The following is a 14532-nucleotide window of genomic DNA, read 5'->3' as shown; positions in this document are numbered from 1 at the left end:
TATTACATCTTAACAAAAAAGATTTATTCTGACTAAACAAAATGTACAATGTTTCCCAAATGATAGTGAGTTTTCGTGACTCTCTGAAGTCTGCAGATCCATTGAGTAACTCGATCACTTCTTACCATGCAGTTTGATCAAACTACTTTTTGCCAGACTTCTTTATTCCACCACTAGCTGCCAAAAGAAATAACACAACTGGTTAGACAACTGTTACAGAGCTTAGTTACAAATTTAGTTCCTCATAAAATCAAATCCCCACTAGACTGCCCGTACAACTCAGATCCCCACTGGGGAATTGTTTTTGCATGTGTTACTCTTCTGTATTTGTGATCTCACATACTTTACTCTGAATGAATAACTTACTTAACATTAGAAACCAAGTTTCTCCTGGAACCAAATATGCCCCATAAATCTACAACAGAACTAAATATTTCAACAATTCCTTTGTTCCTCCATGGACACCCTCCATTGTTTATTTCTTACACAGCAGGAGTATAGTCTGGTCAAATCAAATTCAAGGCTAAAGGAATAAAAGCATCCTGTAGGTATCCCTACAGCAACCAGAGCCCGCAGCTGGGATCAAAGCTCTACAGAAGCAGGTACTGGAATTATGAGAATTCCAGTTCTCTGGAATTATCTGTTCTCTGCAGTCCCTATTATTGAAGAGACTAAAGCAGGGTGAGAGAAAAAAAACATATTAACACAGCAACAAGTGCGGCATTTTTTGTAAATGCTGGGTTTTTTACAGCATGTGTCATGTGTGACCAGTGGAAAGGAAAAAAGAATAGCAAAGCTACAGCAAGATAAACTGCAAGGGCTGATGGTCAACAGCAGACTTTGCACTGCAATACAATTCTAACAGCGTTGCCTTGCTGAGGCTCTTGGGAATAGTCTAGCCCTCCCACGATAACATAATAATCACTATCTGCTTTGGCAAGCATTGAACAAGGACCAGATGACTGAAATTCAGTCTAGAAAAAGGCACAGTAATCACGGCAGGAAAGAACTATCAAGAAATCTGTAAGCTGAAGCACCCTATGCAGAACAGGTTTAGGATGGTAAGGACACAAAAGAGAGGCTCAGTGAATTGTTTTGCATTGGTCTGTAATTGAGTCCCACACCCAGCACATTTGAGTCCCAATTGAGTCCCAATTGAGTCCCACACCCAGCACATTTTTTGTACACTGACAAATCAGAGGAGCTAGATTAATTTGAGATAAAGAAACAAGAAATATCCCAAGTCAGTAGGACTGGATGGCACTCCCTCCAAGAGCACTGACAAGTTCTAATGAGAAAATGCAGAACCGCTGGCTAAGATTTGAAACTTATCATTACAGCCACTATGTCAGAGGACTCATAGACTGCTAGCATAGCTCCCAGATACCGAAAGGGTTGTATAAAGAACTGGGGAACTATAAACCAGCGAGTCTGACCTTGATCTCTGAGAAGGTAACAGAGTTTGTAACAAAGCAAATGGATAAACACAGTCTTGAGAAAGTTAACAGGACTTCTGTAAATGGTAAATCCTTCCTCTCTGACCTGCTGGAACTCTGAGGGTATCATTAAGTCTATGGATAAAGTGAATCCAGGGGAATTTCATATTTTCAAACAGCATCTGATAAGATTGCATAGCAAAGGTTGTTAGTGAAACTAAGTTTCTATGGGATTGCTGGAAAGGTCCTTCTAGGACCTTTCAAGATTTAAAGCTTGCTAAAGAATAGGAAACAAAGTGTAAAGTGTAACGGTCTTCATAGAATGGAGAAGGGATTAGTCACATTAATGGACCACAGGTCAAAAACACCTAGAGGGAATAGGCAGGGTGTACCCTTTAACATCCCTAATTCGATCACTGCGAACGCAGGCGAGTGCACAGACTCACATTAACAGTCTCCTACTACCACTGTCTGAGACAAAGACTAGGCTGGATGCACCACCAAGATGCACCCTGCAAACTTTCTTCTGTGATACAGCGTACTTTACAGTCACTTAGGCAAAAGAGTTGAATCCAGACTAATTTCCAGTCACAGGTTGTTGGGTTGGTTTTTTTTCTGCCAGGAATCTACTGCTCTTGAAGAAATTCTCTCCTCTAAGAGAACAAGTACTGGATTTGTTAAACTTTCAGGACTGTGGCAAAGCTCACGTGTAATATATCTGGAAAGAAAAGGATGGTATGCTAAAATAAGAGTAGAAATGTCTCTGCACCATCCCACCAGAATAGGTTAGCATGCCAGACACACTGTTATACCTGCTAAACCAGAACCTGCATCAGTCATTTGGGGGTGAAATTGCATAGTGAAAGAAAAAAAAAAAAGCCTCTATTTGTTATTCATCATCTCCACTTTCCATCGACTTACTGGTGTATGTTAAATAACCTAGAGGTACATGCCTTTTTATGTTTGTCAAGCAAAACCATGAAATTTTTGAAGCCAGCAAGCCCTCAATTTTTCCTATCAGTATGGCACCTCACTTACTGAGGGGCCCTTTTCCAGCAGCCTTTGCTTTCATCTCCTCAAGTTTCTTTTGCTCCTCCTTCTGCTTTTGTTTAAATGCCAGATCTGTCTAAAGAAAAGAACAACAGTGTTTGTTAACATCTCCTCCCCCCAAAAATTCAAAAACAACTGACAAGCAATGAGAAACAAATGTAATGTTCTAACAGCAACGAAAACCTGACTGAACACTACTAAATATGCAAAACCTTGCAGAACTATGACAAAGGGGGTTTTGCTGTACCAGAACGCAATGACTAAACTTTAACATTCTACGTTTGATCTTTCCAAAATAAAACAAGTATCGTTTCCCATGGCATAATCTCATTCTGCCCTCCGAATGTTTGCACTAAAACCATTCATTAATATGCCACCAGTGACACTGGGAGCCTAGTGCACAAGTGCCATCTAACAATAAAACTTGGATTATATGTGATCTAAGAAAAAAAGGTTGCTTTTACCTAAAAAAAAGCATTAATTTTTAAAAAAATCCTTCCATGCATATGTCACTATTTTTGCCGGGTTTAATACATTTGTATTAGTTCCAAGAAATCTAATGAGACTGCTGGCAAATTGTACAGGCAAGCCAGCTGTTGAGCACTCCTGCTAGAACAGCCTCCAGAATTGAAGAGAGCTCAGACATACTCTATCCCTTAGATACATACTCTTCATAGCCATCGAGGCTGAAAGGGACCATTGGCTTTTTTCCTTGGAACTCAGGATTTTGGGGTATCTAAACTGAGGACCTTCACAACTGAGATTCTACAGATTCTTCACCAATCCAGTCCATGGCCCAACTACCTTTATAACTGGAAAGCTTTCCTCTTCTGTAAGTTACAGCTTCCCTTGCTGCAATGTAAGCCTATTACTTCCCCCACCTACCCCACACAGAACAGAATATTCTGTTTCTCCAGGTCTTCCACTGTTGGGTTTTTTTTCCTATAGACTAATGTGTCTTTCTTAGTAAATCAATCCCTCCCGTTTATCCACTTCTGTGTGTTTTTCTCTTGCAAGGTGTTGCCCCCATGTGCTTGCAGTACTGCAGTGCCGAGAGGAAAAGAAATATTATTACATCACGTTTGACACACGAGACTTTGTTTATACATCTTGTATGACCTTATTCTTTTGCAACCTGATTTTGCAGGTTCATGTTCAGTGTATGACCTAAGTCTCAAATCCTTTCAGGTGGACCTGGAGTTTAGCCAGTTGTTCTCCTTGTATTTTATAAGTTGATTATTCTTACCAAAGGAAGGGACTTGGCATACATGCTTGATTAAATTAATCCATTTTTTCAAACTTTCTCCAATTTGTTAAGATTACTTTGACCACTATCTTGTCCTCTGACAGTCTGTGGCCCCTCCAAATTTTCTGTTTTCTACAAAGAGAATAAGCCGTATTGTCAATCAGTTAGTCAACCAGCCAACTGAGGCACTAATCCAAATATTACTTAGCCTCCGACCGAAGACAAAAATCTTGCAAAACCCCACTCAACACATCCTTGCCATCAGACACTGAATTGTTAGTAACTGCTTTTAGCGTGGCATTCCAGCAAGCTGCATACTCACCTTCCATCACCTTTTGAGGTCCCGTTCCTGCCTTGCATTTGAGAACGTTACATGAGCTGGCGTCAAGAACCTCGTATCTACTGGTTTTCTCCTCATACACAGAGCACTGCCCCGCTACAGAACAGAACTTCCTTTGTCGCCCACAGTTGTACTAAAATCCACACTGGCTATTAATTTTTACATGACTATAACTTGGATCCTTGTTAGCACTTCAGTGGTTCTACCATTTCCCTAACAACAAAGCTTATTTAGAAAGCTATGATTTTTTTTTTCCTTTTTCAAAGAGACATCATACTTGCCTTTTTACAGTCACTGGTGCCTCATCCATCCTCCACCATCCTCAGAAATAACAGTTCACACCCATGCTCTGAACCCTTACGTTTCAGTATCTTTAACATGAGATTCACTAGCACCTAATTTATTTAAACTACTCGATAATCCACGGGGTTTGTATCCCGTCCTAGGCTCTTGTGACCGCGTTCATTTGTTAGACTTCCCATCGCAGCCTGCTGCTTTGGCGAGGACGTTCCAGCCTTCTCCGTTAGCCAGCACGGCTGCGTTTACCATGAACACAGGCGCGATGTCAGCAGAAAAAGAAAAAAAACAAAACAAAACGGAAAACCGGGGCCGCGGAAGGCAGCGCATCACCAATTCGCCCCTTACCGCCCCGTCAGAACGACGCTTCGTAAAAAGTGACGTTTCATAAAACATGTATTGCTATAGAAAGCTGAGCTAAGGGGTAATTTGAACGCGGAAAGCAGCCCCGCCACAAGCACGGGCCGTGGCTCAGGCCAGAGCCGAGCGGGGCAGGCCCGGTGCCGGAGGCCCCCCGCAGCAGCCCCGGGGCTCGCCCGCCGCCCTACCTCGTCCAGGTCCTTCGACTGCTTCTTCGGCTGCTTCAGCGGCTTCTTCTTGCCGCCTGCAAAGACAGAGGAGACAGTGAGGCGCGGGGAGGGAGAGGCGAGCGGCACCGGGGGCCCCGGGCCCGGCCTTACCCTCTCGGCCCGACATGGTGCCCGCTCCGCTCCGCCGCGCCGCGCCGCCCCTCGCCCGAACGCGCGCGCAGGCGGGCTCACGCCACCGGGCAGCCGCTTCCGCCTGGCCCCGCGCGGCCGCCGTAGCGCTTCCGCCGCCGCTTCCGCCTCAGGCGCCGGGCCGGTCCCCGGGCAGGTAGGAGGTGCTGCCTGGGCTGGGCTGGGCGGTGCGGTGGGGGCCGGCAGCCCCGGCGGGCTACCTCGGGGACGGCTGCCTGGTGGGGAAGGAGCTGCTCAGCTCGGCCCAGCCTCCGCCGCGCACGGAGCTCCGGGCCGCCCCTGGCGCCGGACGGCGGCGGGCGCGGCCTAGGCGAGAGCTGGCGGTGGGAGCCCCCCGCGGCGGGCAGCTCCCTCCCGCGGGTCGTCTTCTCTAGCTGAGGTGAGACCGGTGCTGCTGCCCGGGCCCGTGCGTGGCTGCTGGAGGCGGTCGCGGTCTCGCCGTGCTGGTCTGTGGGGTGCCGGGAGCGTAGTCTCGTAGCTCTGCGTGCGGTGAAAGGGCCCCCTCCGGCAGGGAATCACAGAATCGTATAGGTTGGAAAAGACCTTTAAGATCATCGAAGGGGTCGCTCGTGTGGGAAAAACAGACTTTTCCCCTCCTCAAGTAGAGCTGTGAATGTGTGGTGGTGTGATGGAAATTCTGTTTTTACTTTTTGGCAGTGACAAAAGAGACTGCTGCAAAATAAGATAGGACCCACAAAGGCTAGTCTTGCTCACCACCGACGTCCAGTGTGTGTAGCAACTGGGGTGTAAACCTTTTGAAAGCATATTTATGTCAGTGGCTGCAGGCAGAGGAAACTCATTTTCTTACAAGGGGAAGCAAGAGAGGGACAAGGCATGTTATCTCAGATGAAGCTTTCATAACTGTCTTAGGTCCTGTTAGCTCAGACTGAGATTACTTTCTCTGCAGTCTGTTTGCAACTGTCTACATAAAAATTCTTCTAAAAATCTCAGCTTTCCCTTTTTGCTATATTGTCTCAATAGCCTGAATATTTGGTAAAACTATTCATGTAGTAGTGCAATTAAAAGAGGGAAGTCTTGCAGTCTAGAACAGACAAAGTTGAGCTGAGCTTTTAGTACATGGCCTGCAATATAGAGTAGGTGTTGTAATGGTAAGACATATGAGTGATGCTGGAAGGAGAGAGAACTTCATTTCCATGTTCTTGTGGTTTTGATCTACCATATCGTTATGCATATAAAACAACTGGTAAGATTTTCACGTTGCAGCTTGGTGTTATTACTGTTTGTTAGAAATTCTTAACAGGGAAGGAACGTGCGGCGTTCAGAATCAGTAGCCAGCTAAAAGCTGATCAAAAATGTCTTCCAGTAGGAAGAATCCTTTCCTGTGGAGATGCCTTTATTTGCACATATATGATGTCATTAGCCACCTAAAATTAACATGGAAAACTGTTTTAAAGTAATTTTTAAAAACTATGCAGCAGCTATCAAGCTTTCTCAATAATCCATGTTTTTATATTATATTAGTCAAAACCTAATATAGTCATACTCAAACTTCATATAAAACCTTATTTGAAAGCCTTAACTAGCAGTCTGCTTTTGCAGTCTAAGCAAGAATTTTAAGCTCATTTTAAAATCCAGCCCTAGCTGTGTGTTCACTACCTGATATTTTTCTGATCTTGTGGCTCTTCCTTATGTTTTACTTTTGTAGGCAGTCCCATGAGAATATTTGTTGTGTTCAGTTCAGCACTTCTGTGTTTTCTCTCTGTCCTTTATGTTTTTCTCTGTGGATTCTTCAACACTTCGTCTATCTGTGGAGTGTAAGATAAAGGGAATGATCAAGCCCCACTTCTTTTCTTATCAAGATTTTTTTACCCTCTCTTGTCTTTTTTCCTTTTCTGTTCTTTTGCAGAATTGTTAGTACCTGTGACATGGTACACCAAGCTCAAGTGTGAAAGCACAAGGCAAAATTTCATCTGGCAATCACTTATTAAATTACTCTGAAGCTACTCCTGCTGGTACTGGATCTGCACATGATCACTATTCACACACTGAGTGAATTAGTAAGCAAGAGGCATGGTGGCAATACTTAGTAACAGCAGAAAAGCAGGAATCTGTGGCAGAACTGCCCTTTGTTGAAAATTGTGGAAAGTTCTCTGGGTAAGTAATGGTGTAAAACTAGTGATGGTTTAGCCGTTCTTGAATTTTATTGCGTTTGGTACACATGTGTAGTTTTAAGAGGTATTAATCAGCCATACTTCAATAACTTTTCTTTTTCTTCTTCATCCTTGTAGCACTTTTATTCAGTGATTAAATTCAAGACATGGGGCCAATGAAATATAAGTCAGGTGTGTCCTCAGTGTCCTGTGGTCTGCAATATCACCATTCGTTGATAAAGTGGTGTCCAAAAATGAATTTACACGTAGTGCGGACTTACTGCTCATCAGCACCTAAGAGGCCAGAAGCCAAGTCTACGATAGAAATGGCCATGCGTCTTCTTAATCGGCTGACAGAAGCTGGGACCGTTGTGGGAAAAAACTCTCTTCAAAAAATGTCTGCAACATGCAAGAGTTGGTGGGACAGATATGAAGAGTTTGTTGGAATTAATGAAGTTCGAGAGGCTCAGGGAAAAGTGACAGAGGTAAACATGGAGATAATGTGGAAATTTAAAAATTATGAGTTAAGATATATGAAGTATAAACACTGGCTGTGAGGCAAAAAAAGAGCCTCCAAGGAGGATCGTGTCTCTTTTTCTGCTTTGACTGTCTGTGCAGGTACTAACGTGTTCTAGTCTATGCACATTAGTAAATATAGCTTATTCCCCTTAGATTGAAATGGAGTGTGGTTTGTTTTGTTCACTTTTTTTTTTTCCCCCAAGTTCATATAATTAGCGATTTAGATGTGTCTGGTAATAAGTCTCTAAAATAAATACTCTTTCTTCTCAGGCTGAAAATGTCTTTATGGTAGCTCGAGGGATAGTACGAGAGGCTCGTGAAAATGTAGAAGCCCAACAGATTAAACTGAAGGAAATTCGAGACCGCTTGGACAGGGTCTCTCGGGATGACACCCAGTATTTAGAACTGGCCACTCTGGAACACAGGTTGCTGCAGGTAATTTGTTGGTATTTGAGCACTGGCGAATATGATGAAATTTGTGTGCTTTGCTTCCACCACTAGTGACTGTTTTTACAGATGCAGTTCGGTTCTGAAGTACAGTGATCTGAGTCAATTTTGGATGATACTTGTTTCAGCTGATTATTATAGATTATTTGATCTGCTGTGCAAATTGTATGTGTTTAATGCTAAAATAAGGCAGCAAATTTGGAGAAGAAAGCTGAGATAATGAGCTTAGAAAACTAACTGTTTGAGTGGTGACCTGTGTGTGAGTAGTCAACAGAAAGCAGGGATTCAATGAATTAACCTTCCATGTGATGAGAGAAGCTCCTTTCTGGTTGTTAATCCACGAAAACTCTCTCAGCTGTCTTCTGTGTGGCTGCAACACCCAGACAATTCACTGAAGCTTTTGTCAGAGAGCAGCAAGGGTGAGGCTGCTCCATGAGGGAGGGCAAGCAAGAAAAGGAGGTTGACCGCAGCACAGGCAGGGGCAGTATCCTCACCAAAGGACACGGTCCTACAGCACCTCAGCTGGATAAGCCAAGCAGGGTTGGTGACAGGAGCATGTTTATCAACAGTCCATCAATCACAGAGAAAGGGAAGGTAGCAGCCAAAGTCAATCTAGGAAATCCATAGGAACAGCAGGGAACAGGCCTGGAAACAGGTACACACTTATGGCAAAGCTTAGGCAAGGAGTGGGTACCCATGCCTGAGCTGAAATGGAGCTCCTGGATCAGTGGGCAGAACATCAGGGAAGAGCTAAGGATCTGTAGCTGCCTAAATAAGGGATCAGGTCTGTGTGGATGAAACATCAGGAAAAAAAAAAATAGAGCTCTGTGTGACTATGAAGAAAGGTAAAAACTCAAGTCACCATGGTCCGTAAGGTGGTGGTGCCACCTTACAAAACAAATACATGCTCAGAAGAATGAGAATAATTCTGGGAGATGCAATTAGCTGACAAACAAGCTCACCGCTACCAATAGCAGCGATTCCTTTGCTAAAACAGCAGAATTTTACTGCAGGAAAATAACCAGAAAACCTTCCGCTATTTTGCTGAGATAAAATGGCTTACAAAAGGAACTGCCATGCTGAAGCCAGTGAGAAGGGAGAAAGGGAAGACACCTGTCTGTGAGCAGGGTAAGAAAGAGAAGGCAGAGGAATAAGAAGTGTATATGTGTCATGGTTTAGCCCCAGTCGGCAACGAAGCACCACACAGCCACTCGCTCACCCTCCACCCTCCCGGTGGGATGGGGGAGAGAATCAGAAAAGCACAAGTAAGAAAACTTGTGGGCTGAGATAAGAACAGTTTAATAACTGAAATAAAATAATAATAATAATAATAAATTGTAATGAAAAGGAAAATAACGAGAGAGAGAGAGAGGAACAAAACCCAGGGAAAAACAAAAAAAAAGGCAAGTGATACAACCTCTCACCACCCGCTGACCGATGCCCAGCCCGTCCCCGAGCAGCAATCACTGCCCCCCAGCCGACTCCCCCCAGTTTCTATACTGAGCATGACACCGTATGGTATGGAATAGCCCTTGGGCCAGTTGGGGTCAGCTGTCCTGGCTGTGCCCCCTCCCAGCTTCTTGTGCGCCCAGCAGAGCATGGGAAGCTGAAAAGTCCTTGACCAGTGTAAGCATTACTTAGCAACAACTAAACCATCAGTGTGTTATCAACATTATTGTCCTACCAAATCCAAAACACAGCACTATATCAGGTACTAGGAAGAAAATTAACTCCATCCCTGCAGAAACCAGGACAATATGTTCATGAGATGAATCAATCCAAGACATCCTTTCCAATCCTATTTTCAGTTCCCATTTTTAAGGGGTTTAGAACTGAAAGGGAGAAGTGTGGTAAAGGTAATACTGGGAGAAGTGAGCAGGGCTGAAAAAGTGAACATTACAGGGAGAGAAAGACCTTGTCCACTCATACCCCTATTCTGTCATCAGCATGTGGCAGATTCTTGTGTAGAGGATCTTCAGCTGTCATTCTTGATGACCTTTTCCATTTCTCAGCTTTGACTTAAAATGATGTCTCATTGACTTAAGTAGGATTAATAAAGAAAATCCCACATTAAAAGGAAAATTTCTGAAACAGAACTAATGGATGTTCTTCATTTCCATTCCTTCATCTGCACTGGGGTTTTGGGGTTTTTTTTTTTAGTATACACTTCATAACTTCGTGTTATACCTTCTTCAAATCACTGTATTTCTTGCAGGAAGAGAAGAGGTACCGAGCTGCGTATTTAAATGCAGAAGAATCTGAGAGAGAAAAATTCTCTCTCTTCTCTGCAGCTGTAAGGGAAAGCCATGAGAAAGAGCGAACAAGAGCTGAAAAAACGAAGAACTGGTCTATTATTGGTTCTGTACTGGGAGCCATTATAGGTGTTCTTGGTTCCACCTATGTTAATCGAGTAAGGCTGCAAGAATTGAAAGTCTTGGTGCTTGAAGCACAGAAGGGCCCAATAAATTTGCAAGAAGCCATCAAAGAACAGGCCTCCAGCCATTACTTACAGCAGAAGGATCTCAGTGACGTCATAGCAGACCTGAAAAATGTGCTGCAAACAAGGACATCACAGGAAATAAAAGAAGGCGCTTTGTTAACTAGAGAAGACAGAAATGACTCCATAAAAATAGATTCTCTTTTAGTTCCTTTAAATGAACAGCTAAACTACTCTAAACAAGTCAGTTCATGTCTAGCAAGTTTACAACAGCAGTTTAACAGTTTGCAGGAAAGTATAGCACAAATGATTTCTGAGATGCGGAGTGTTAAACTTGCGGTCCATTCTAGACCTACAGAAAGAGTGATGCCAAGGTCTTCAGTGGAGGGTAGGGGCCAGGCTTCTGCCGTGAGAGATGTGATTTTAGAATTGTGTGATACTGAGCGGAGACTGGAAACACAAATCAAGAGAAATTCTGTTTACAGCACTGCAGCGACATGCGCTATGTTTGCTATTACTCTGCCAGTACTCTATATTATACTTAAAGGGAACTGATCTCTAATTAATTGCCACAATTTACTAGATTAATAAAAGTAAACTTGCACTCTAAGTACTTAGAGTACAGGTCCAAATAAAGTTGCATTAACATTTCTCATTATGCTTTCTCCTATATATTTGGAAAACTTGTAAAGACTTAGTCCACCTACTGCTGCAGGCTCCACGTTAACAGTCTTTGTCGTGCATTGTGGTTTTTAACTCCTCAAGCAAAGGAAATTCCACAGTTTCATCTGTTGATTTCATTCACTGCTTCATTCTTTTACTGTCTAGTCTTGTATGTCATGCCAATCAGTGACTTTCACTCTGGAGCTGTATTTGTGATTTTCTGTTCAAATTATTCTTTTAATCTGTCATTGATCTAAGTGCTTCATGTGTAATCCTTTATAATTTTTCTCCTGATTTCTTCATAGTTTTGCAGTTTGTCCATACACAGAACATTAGGAGTCATTTTACCCAACAGGTAGAAATATTTGCCCTGAAGTTTTTGTTTTGTTTTGTTTCTTTTTTTTTTTTTAATTCTAGATGCAGTGACTTGCAGTATGACAAACAGTAGGGGCCATGTAAATACAGAAGATTGAAGTTACCATGATACAATGTGGCTGTACAGCCAGATGATGCATTTAAAATACATTTAAATTACATGTGGTAACTTTTTCCTAGGATGGTTTATCATAAAGTATCCAAAAGCATTTCTGGAGCTCTAGCTATTTGTTACTGATAGCTCCATGTCCTTAAAGGCTTACAGACAGGGAAAAAGGGTTCAGATGCTCAGCGATGTATTAAGTATGATGATGTTTATTCTCCTGATGCAAGCCAATTATCCTTTCTCTACAGACTCCTTAACCCATCATTCCCTAGGTATTCCATAGTTTTAGTAATCATCTATGGAGCAATCACTTTCTTATCCTTACTAGTATCTCATTGGAACTTTCTCCATCTTTTATTCTTTTTTCAATTTTGTCATGTCTGGAAATTGAAATGCTGCTCTACAGCAGGTGCTTTTAAGCCGGTAATAGCATTATGCAAACTACTCCAAAATAGTATTTGGAAAAAAGTGAAAGGTTCAGCTGGCTGTTTCTCCTGGAAGGATGAAGAATGGCTGATTGAGGAAAAATGCTTATCTAAACAGCTAAACATCAGTATCTGTGTGTGGCCTAACACTAAGTTGTTGGTATCACTGTGATAAGAAATAGTTTTCTCCCTGTGATGGCAGCAGATAAGCAAATCAGATGTGGAACTCCTGCTCCATGAGCACTTCTGTGGAACCTTTGCAGACAAAGGAGCAACAAGCTCGCTTCATGGTGTAATGCCTTTGTGTAAGCATTTCAGAAGGACTAAGTTGTGTTTAATATACAGTCTGCTATAGGGGTTGGTTTTTTTTTTCCTATCAGCTCTTTCTAGCATCTTCTGCCCAGTAACCATATTAAAAGTTTGAGGCTTTGATTATAAGCTCCTAAGACTTTAAGATCTTTGGGACAGGGTCATTTGCTCTATGAAGCACCAACTTTGTTTGGTATCATTAGGTGCTATTATAACATGACTGAATAAACAAACAATATTAGGAAAGATCTGTGCTGATTCACTACTTGTAAGGGAGATGAAGTATGCAAAAGGTGGTTTTGGGAAGGACCACTGCTGATTTATATATTGATTGTTTGGAGTGTAAAGTGAATAACAAGCATTTGTCGGGGAAGCTGTTTGATCTGGTGGCTTGAGAACTGAGATCAAAATTCCCGTACACTTAGCTGCGTCAAGAAGTATACATACAGATCAATACAATTTTTCAAACTGTAATATTCCATTTTCTCATTTCACAAATATTTTTACAGGTTAAACTTCTTGCAGGAGCTTGATGAAAATCAGAGACAAGTGTGTAATTAAAGGGGAAAGGGTAGTACAATGGTTCTATTTGTAATTTGCTGACACTAGTCACTGAGAATTTTGTTCTGGTTTTGTGGGTTTTTTTTTCCTTCAGTTTAACTACATAAAGTTAGGCCCCCTTATTATGTAAGTGGCTGAATTTTAGATACTCGGCATCCCTGAAGAGCGTGGATTATATATACATGAGCATGGTTTTAAAATGCTGCATGTTAGGCAGCTAAACTTGAAAGTCAAGGCAAGACTCACTGATTGTACTTGGTGGCATCAAAAATGAGTAGAGGTCCAAGGCTAAACTTGTGTACAATAAATAATAGAATACATAAACAAGGGTTGTTTATTGTTCTAAAGAGACCTGCTTTCCACTCGTTTGAAGAATGTATGCTAGTAGGTAGCTTTAACATTACCTAGAGTTACGGGCGATGTAAGTCAGTTAATGAGAACAGTAGCGAGTAAGTCTGTGATAAATGACAGTTTGAAATACACAGCCTGAAACTTGAGAAGAGCTGGATGGTGTGATACATATCAAGATGAAAATAACTGGATCTTATCCTTTGTAGGGAGTTTTGAAGATTCAGGAATAGATTCTGTGTGCAGCGTTGTACAGCTGGCAGAAGCAGAACTCATTGTTACAAGTGATGACTGGTTCTCTTATTTCTGCTCTTCCTTGCTAAATCCTCGTATATGAAATGACAGCAGAACAATTTCAATTAGGGAAAAAACTTTGTAATTAACTGTGCCTATATAATAATTAGGAGGGCAGATTTGTATACTCCCTCAATCCTGGATTAATCATCACTCCATTGTGGCAACGATCTAAACGTGTAGTTTGGTGCTGCGCTGTATGTGTACCCCAAAGCCAGAAGGTGTGGCTGCAACAGTACGGCTGTACCTTCAGCTACCTGAAGGCAATATCCAGGAAGATGCTATACCATAGACTATACGCATAATCTGTTCAGTACTTCACGCTAAATCTTTGTCATGGTAACGCAGGCAGCAAATACACAAGTTTGAACAAAACCAGCACAGTTGTACAGAGGTGTTTATCTGAGCGCTGACATTAGTTCAGGTACGTTTGCAGTACCGACAGTGATTTACACAATGCACAGTGACATCTCGGTGCATGTTTCCTGATGATTCAGCCGTAGCTAAATGAGTAGTTCGTTGCCTGCGCTCTTCTGGGCTATTTTAGTGGTTTTTTTGTTTTTTTTTTTTTTTTAAAATGTGTTCTGTTGCATGCGTATGGGTTATTAACAAAATTTATAATAGTTGAGTTTTGCTTTTGGAATGATGTCTCTCAGCTGGAGCTTTCCTCAACAAGAAATTCTGCTTGCTAAGGCCTTTCAAGACTTAAATTCTTGTTCTTTCTGTGAGCAAAATCCTCTCTGGGCAGGATGGCTCAGCCAGCCCTGTGTCCCAAACGCTCATCAGCCAGGAGGGATGGTGGCTGCAATAGTTTTTACAGGTCTAGTGAGGCCGGGGACTGACCTAGGC

At 42.3% G+C, this 14532-nt stretch overlaps 1 protein-coding gene and 1 long non-coding RNA gene across 3 annotated transcripts; one reads left to right on the top strand and one right to left on the bottom strand.

Moving 5' to 3' along the window:
- On the bottom strand, window positions 1-5180 carry LOC140658112 (uncharacterized). The gene is made up of 4 exons (XR_012044610.1): window positions 5050-5180; window positions 4918-4973; window positions 2475-2562; window positions 1-177 (listed from the first exon to the last, which is right to left on the bottom strand). It is a non-coding gene; the product is annotated as an uncharacterized lncRNA (long non-coding RNA).
- CCDC51 (coiled-coil domain containing 51) lies at window positions 5145-13512 on the top strand. Of its 2 annotated transcripts, none has more exons than XM_072876099.1 (5): window positions 5145-5224; window positions 6956-7203; window positions 7338-7684; window positions 7989-8153; window positions 10381-13512. In XM_072876099.1, exons 3-5 carry the CDS (start codon window positions 7367-7369, stop codon window positions 11155-11157), a joined length of 1260 nt encoding a protein of 419 aa, XP_072732200.1. In that variant the 5' UTR covers window positions 5145-5224; window positions 6956-7203; window positions 7338-7366; the 3' UTR covers window positions 11158-13512. The 2 variants fall into 2 exon arrangements, with proteins under 2 accessions (XP_072732200.1, XP_072732199.1); XM_072876098.1 differs by having other exon boundaries at window positions 5213-5467.
- The last annotated feature ends 1020 nt before the right edge of the window (window positions 13513-14532 follow it).

The sequence above is a fragment of the Ciconia boyciana genome, chromosome 11, assembly GCF_034638445.1.
Source record: "Ciconia boyciana chromosome 11, ASM3463844v1, whole genome shotgun sequence".
Taxonomy (NCBI): Eukaryota; Metazoa; Chordata; class Aves; order Ciconiiformes; family Ciconiidae; genus Ciconia; species Ciconia boyciana.
This window is presented reverse-complemented; position numbering and strand designations above follow the sequence as displayed.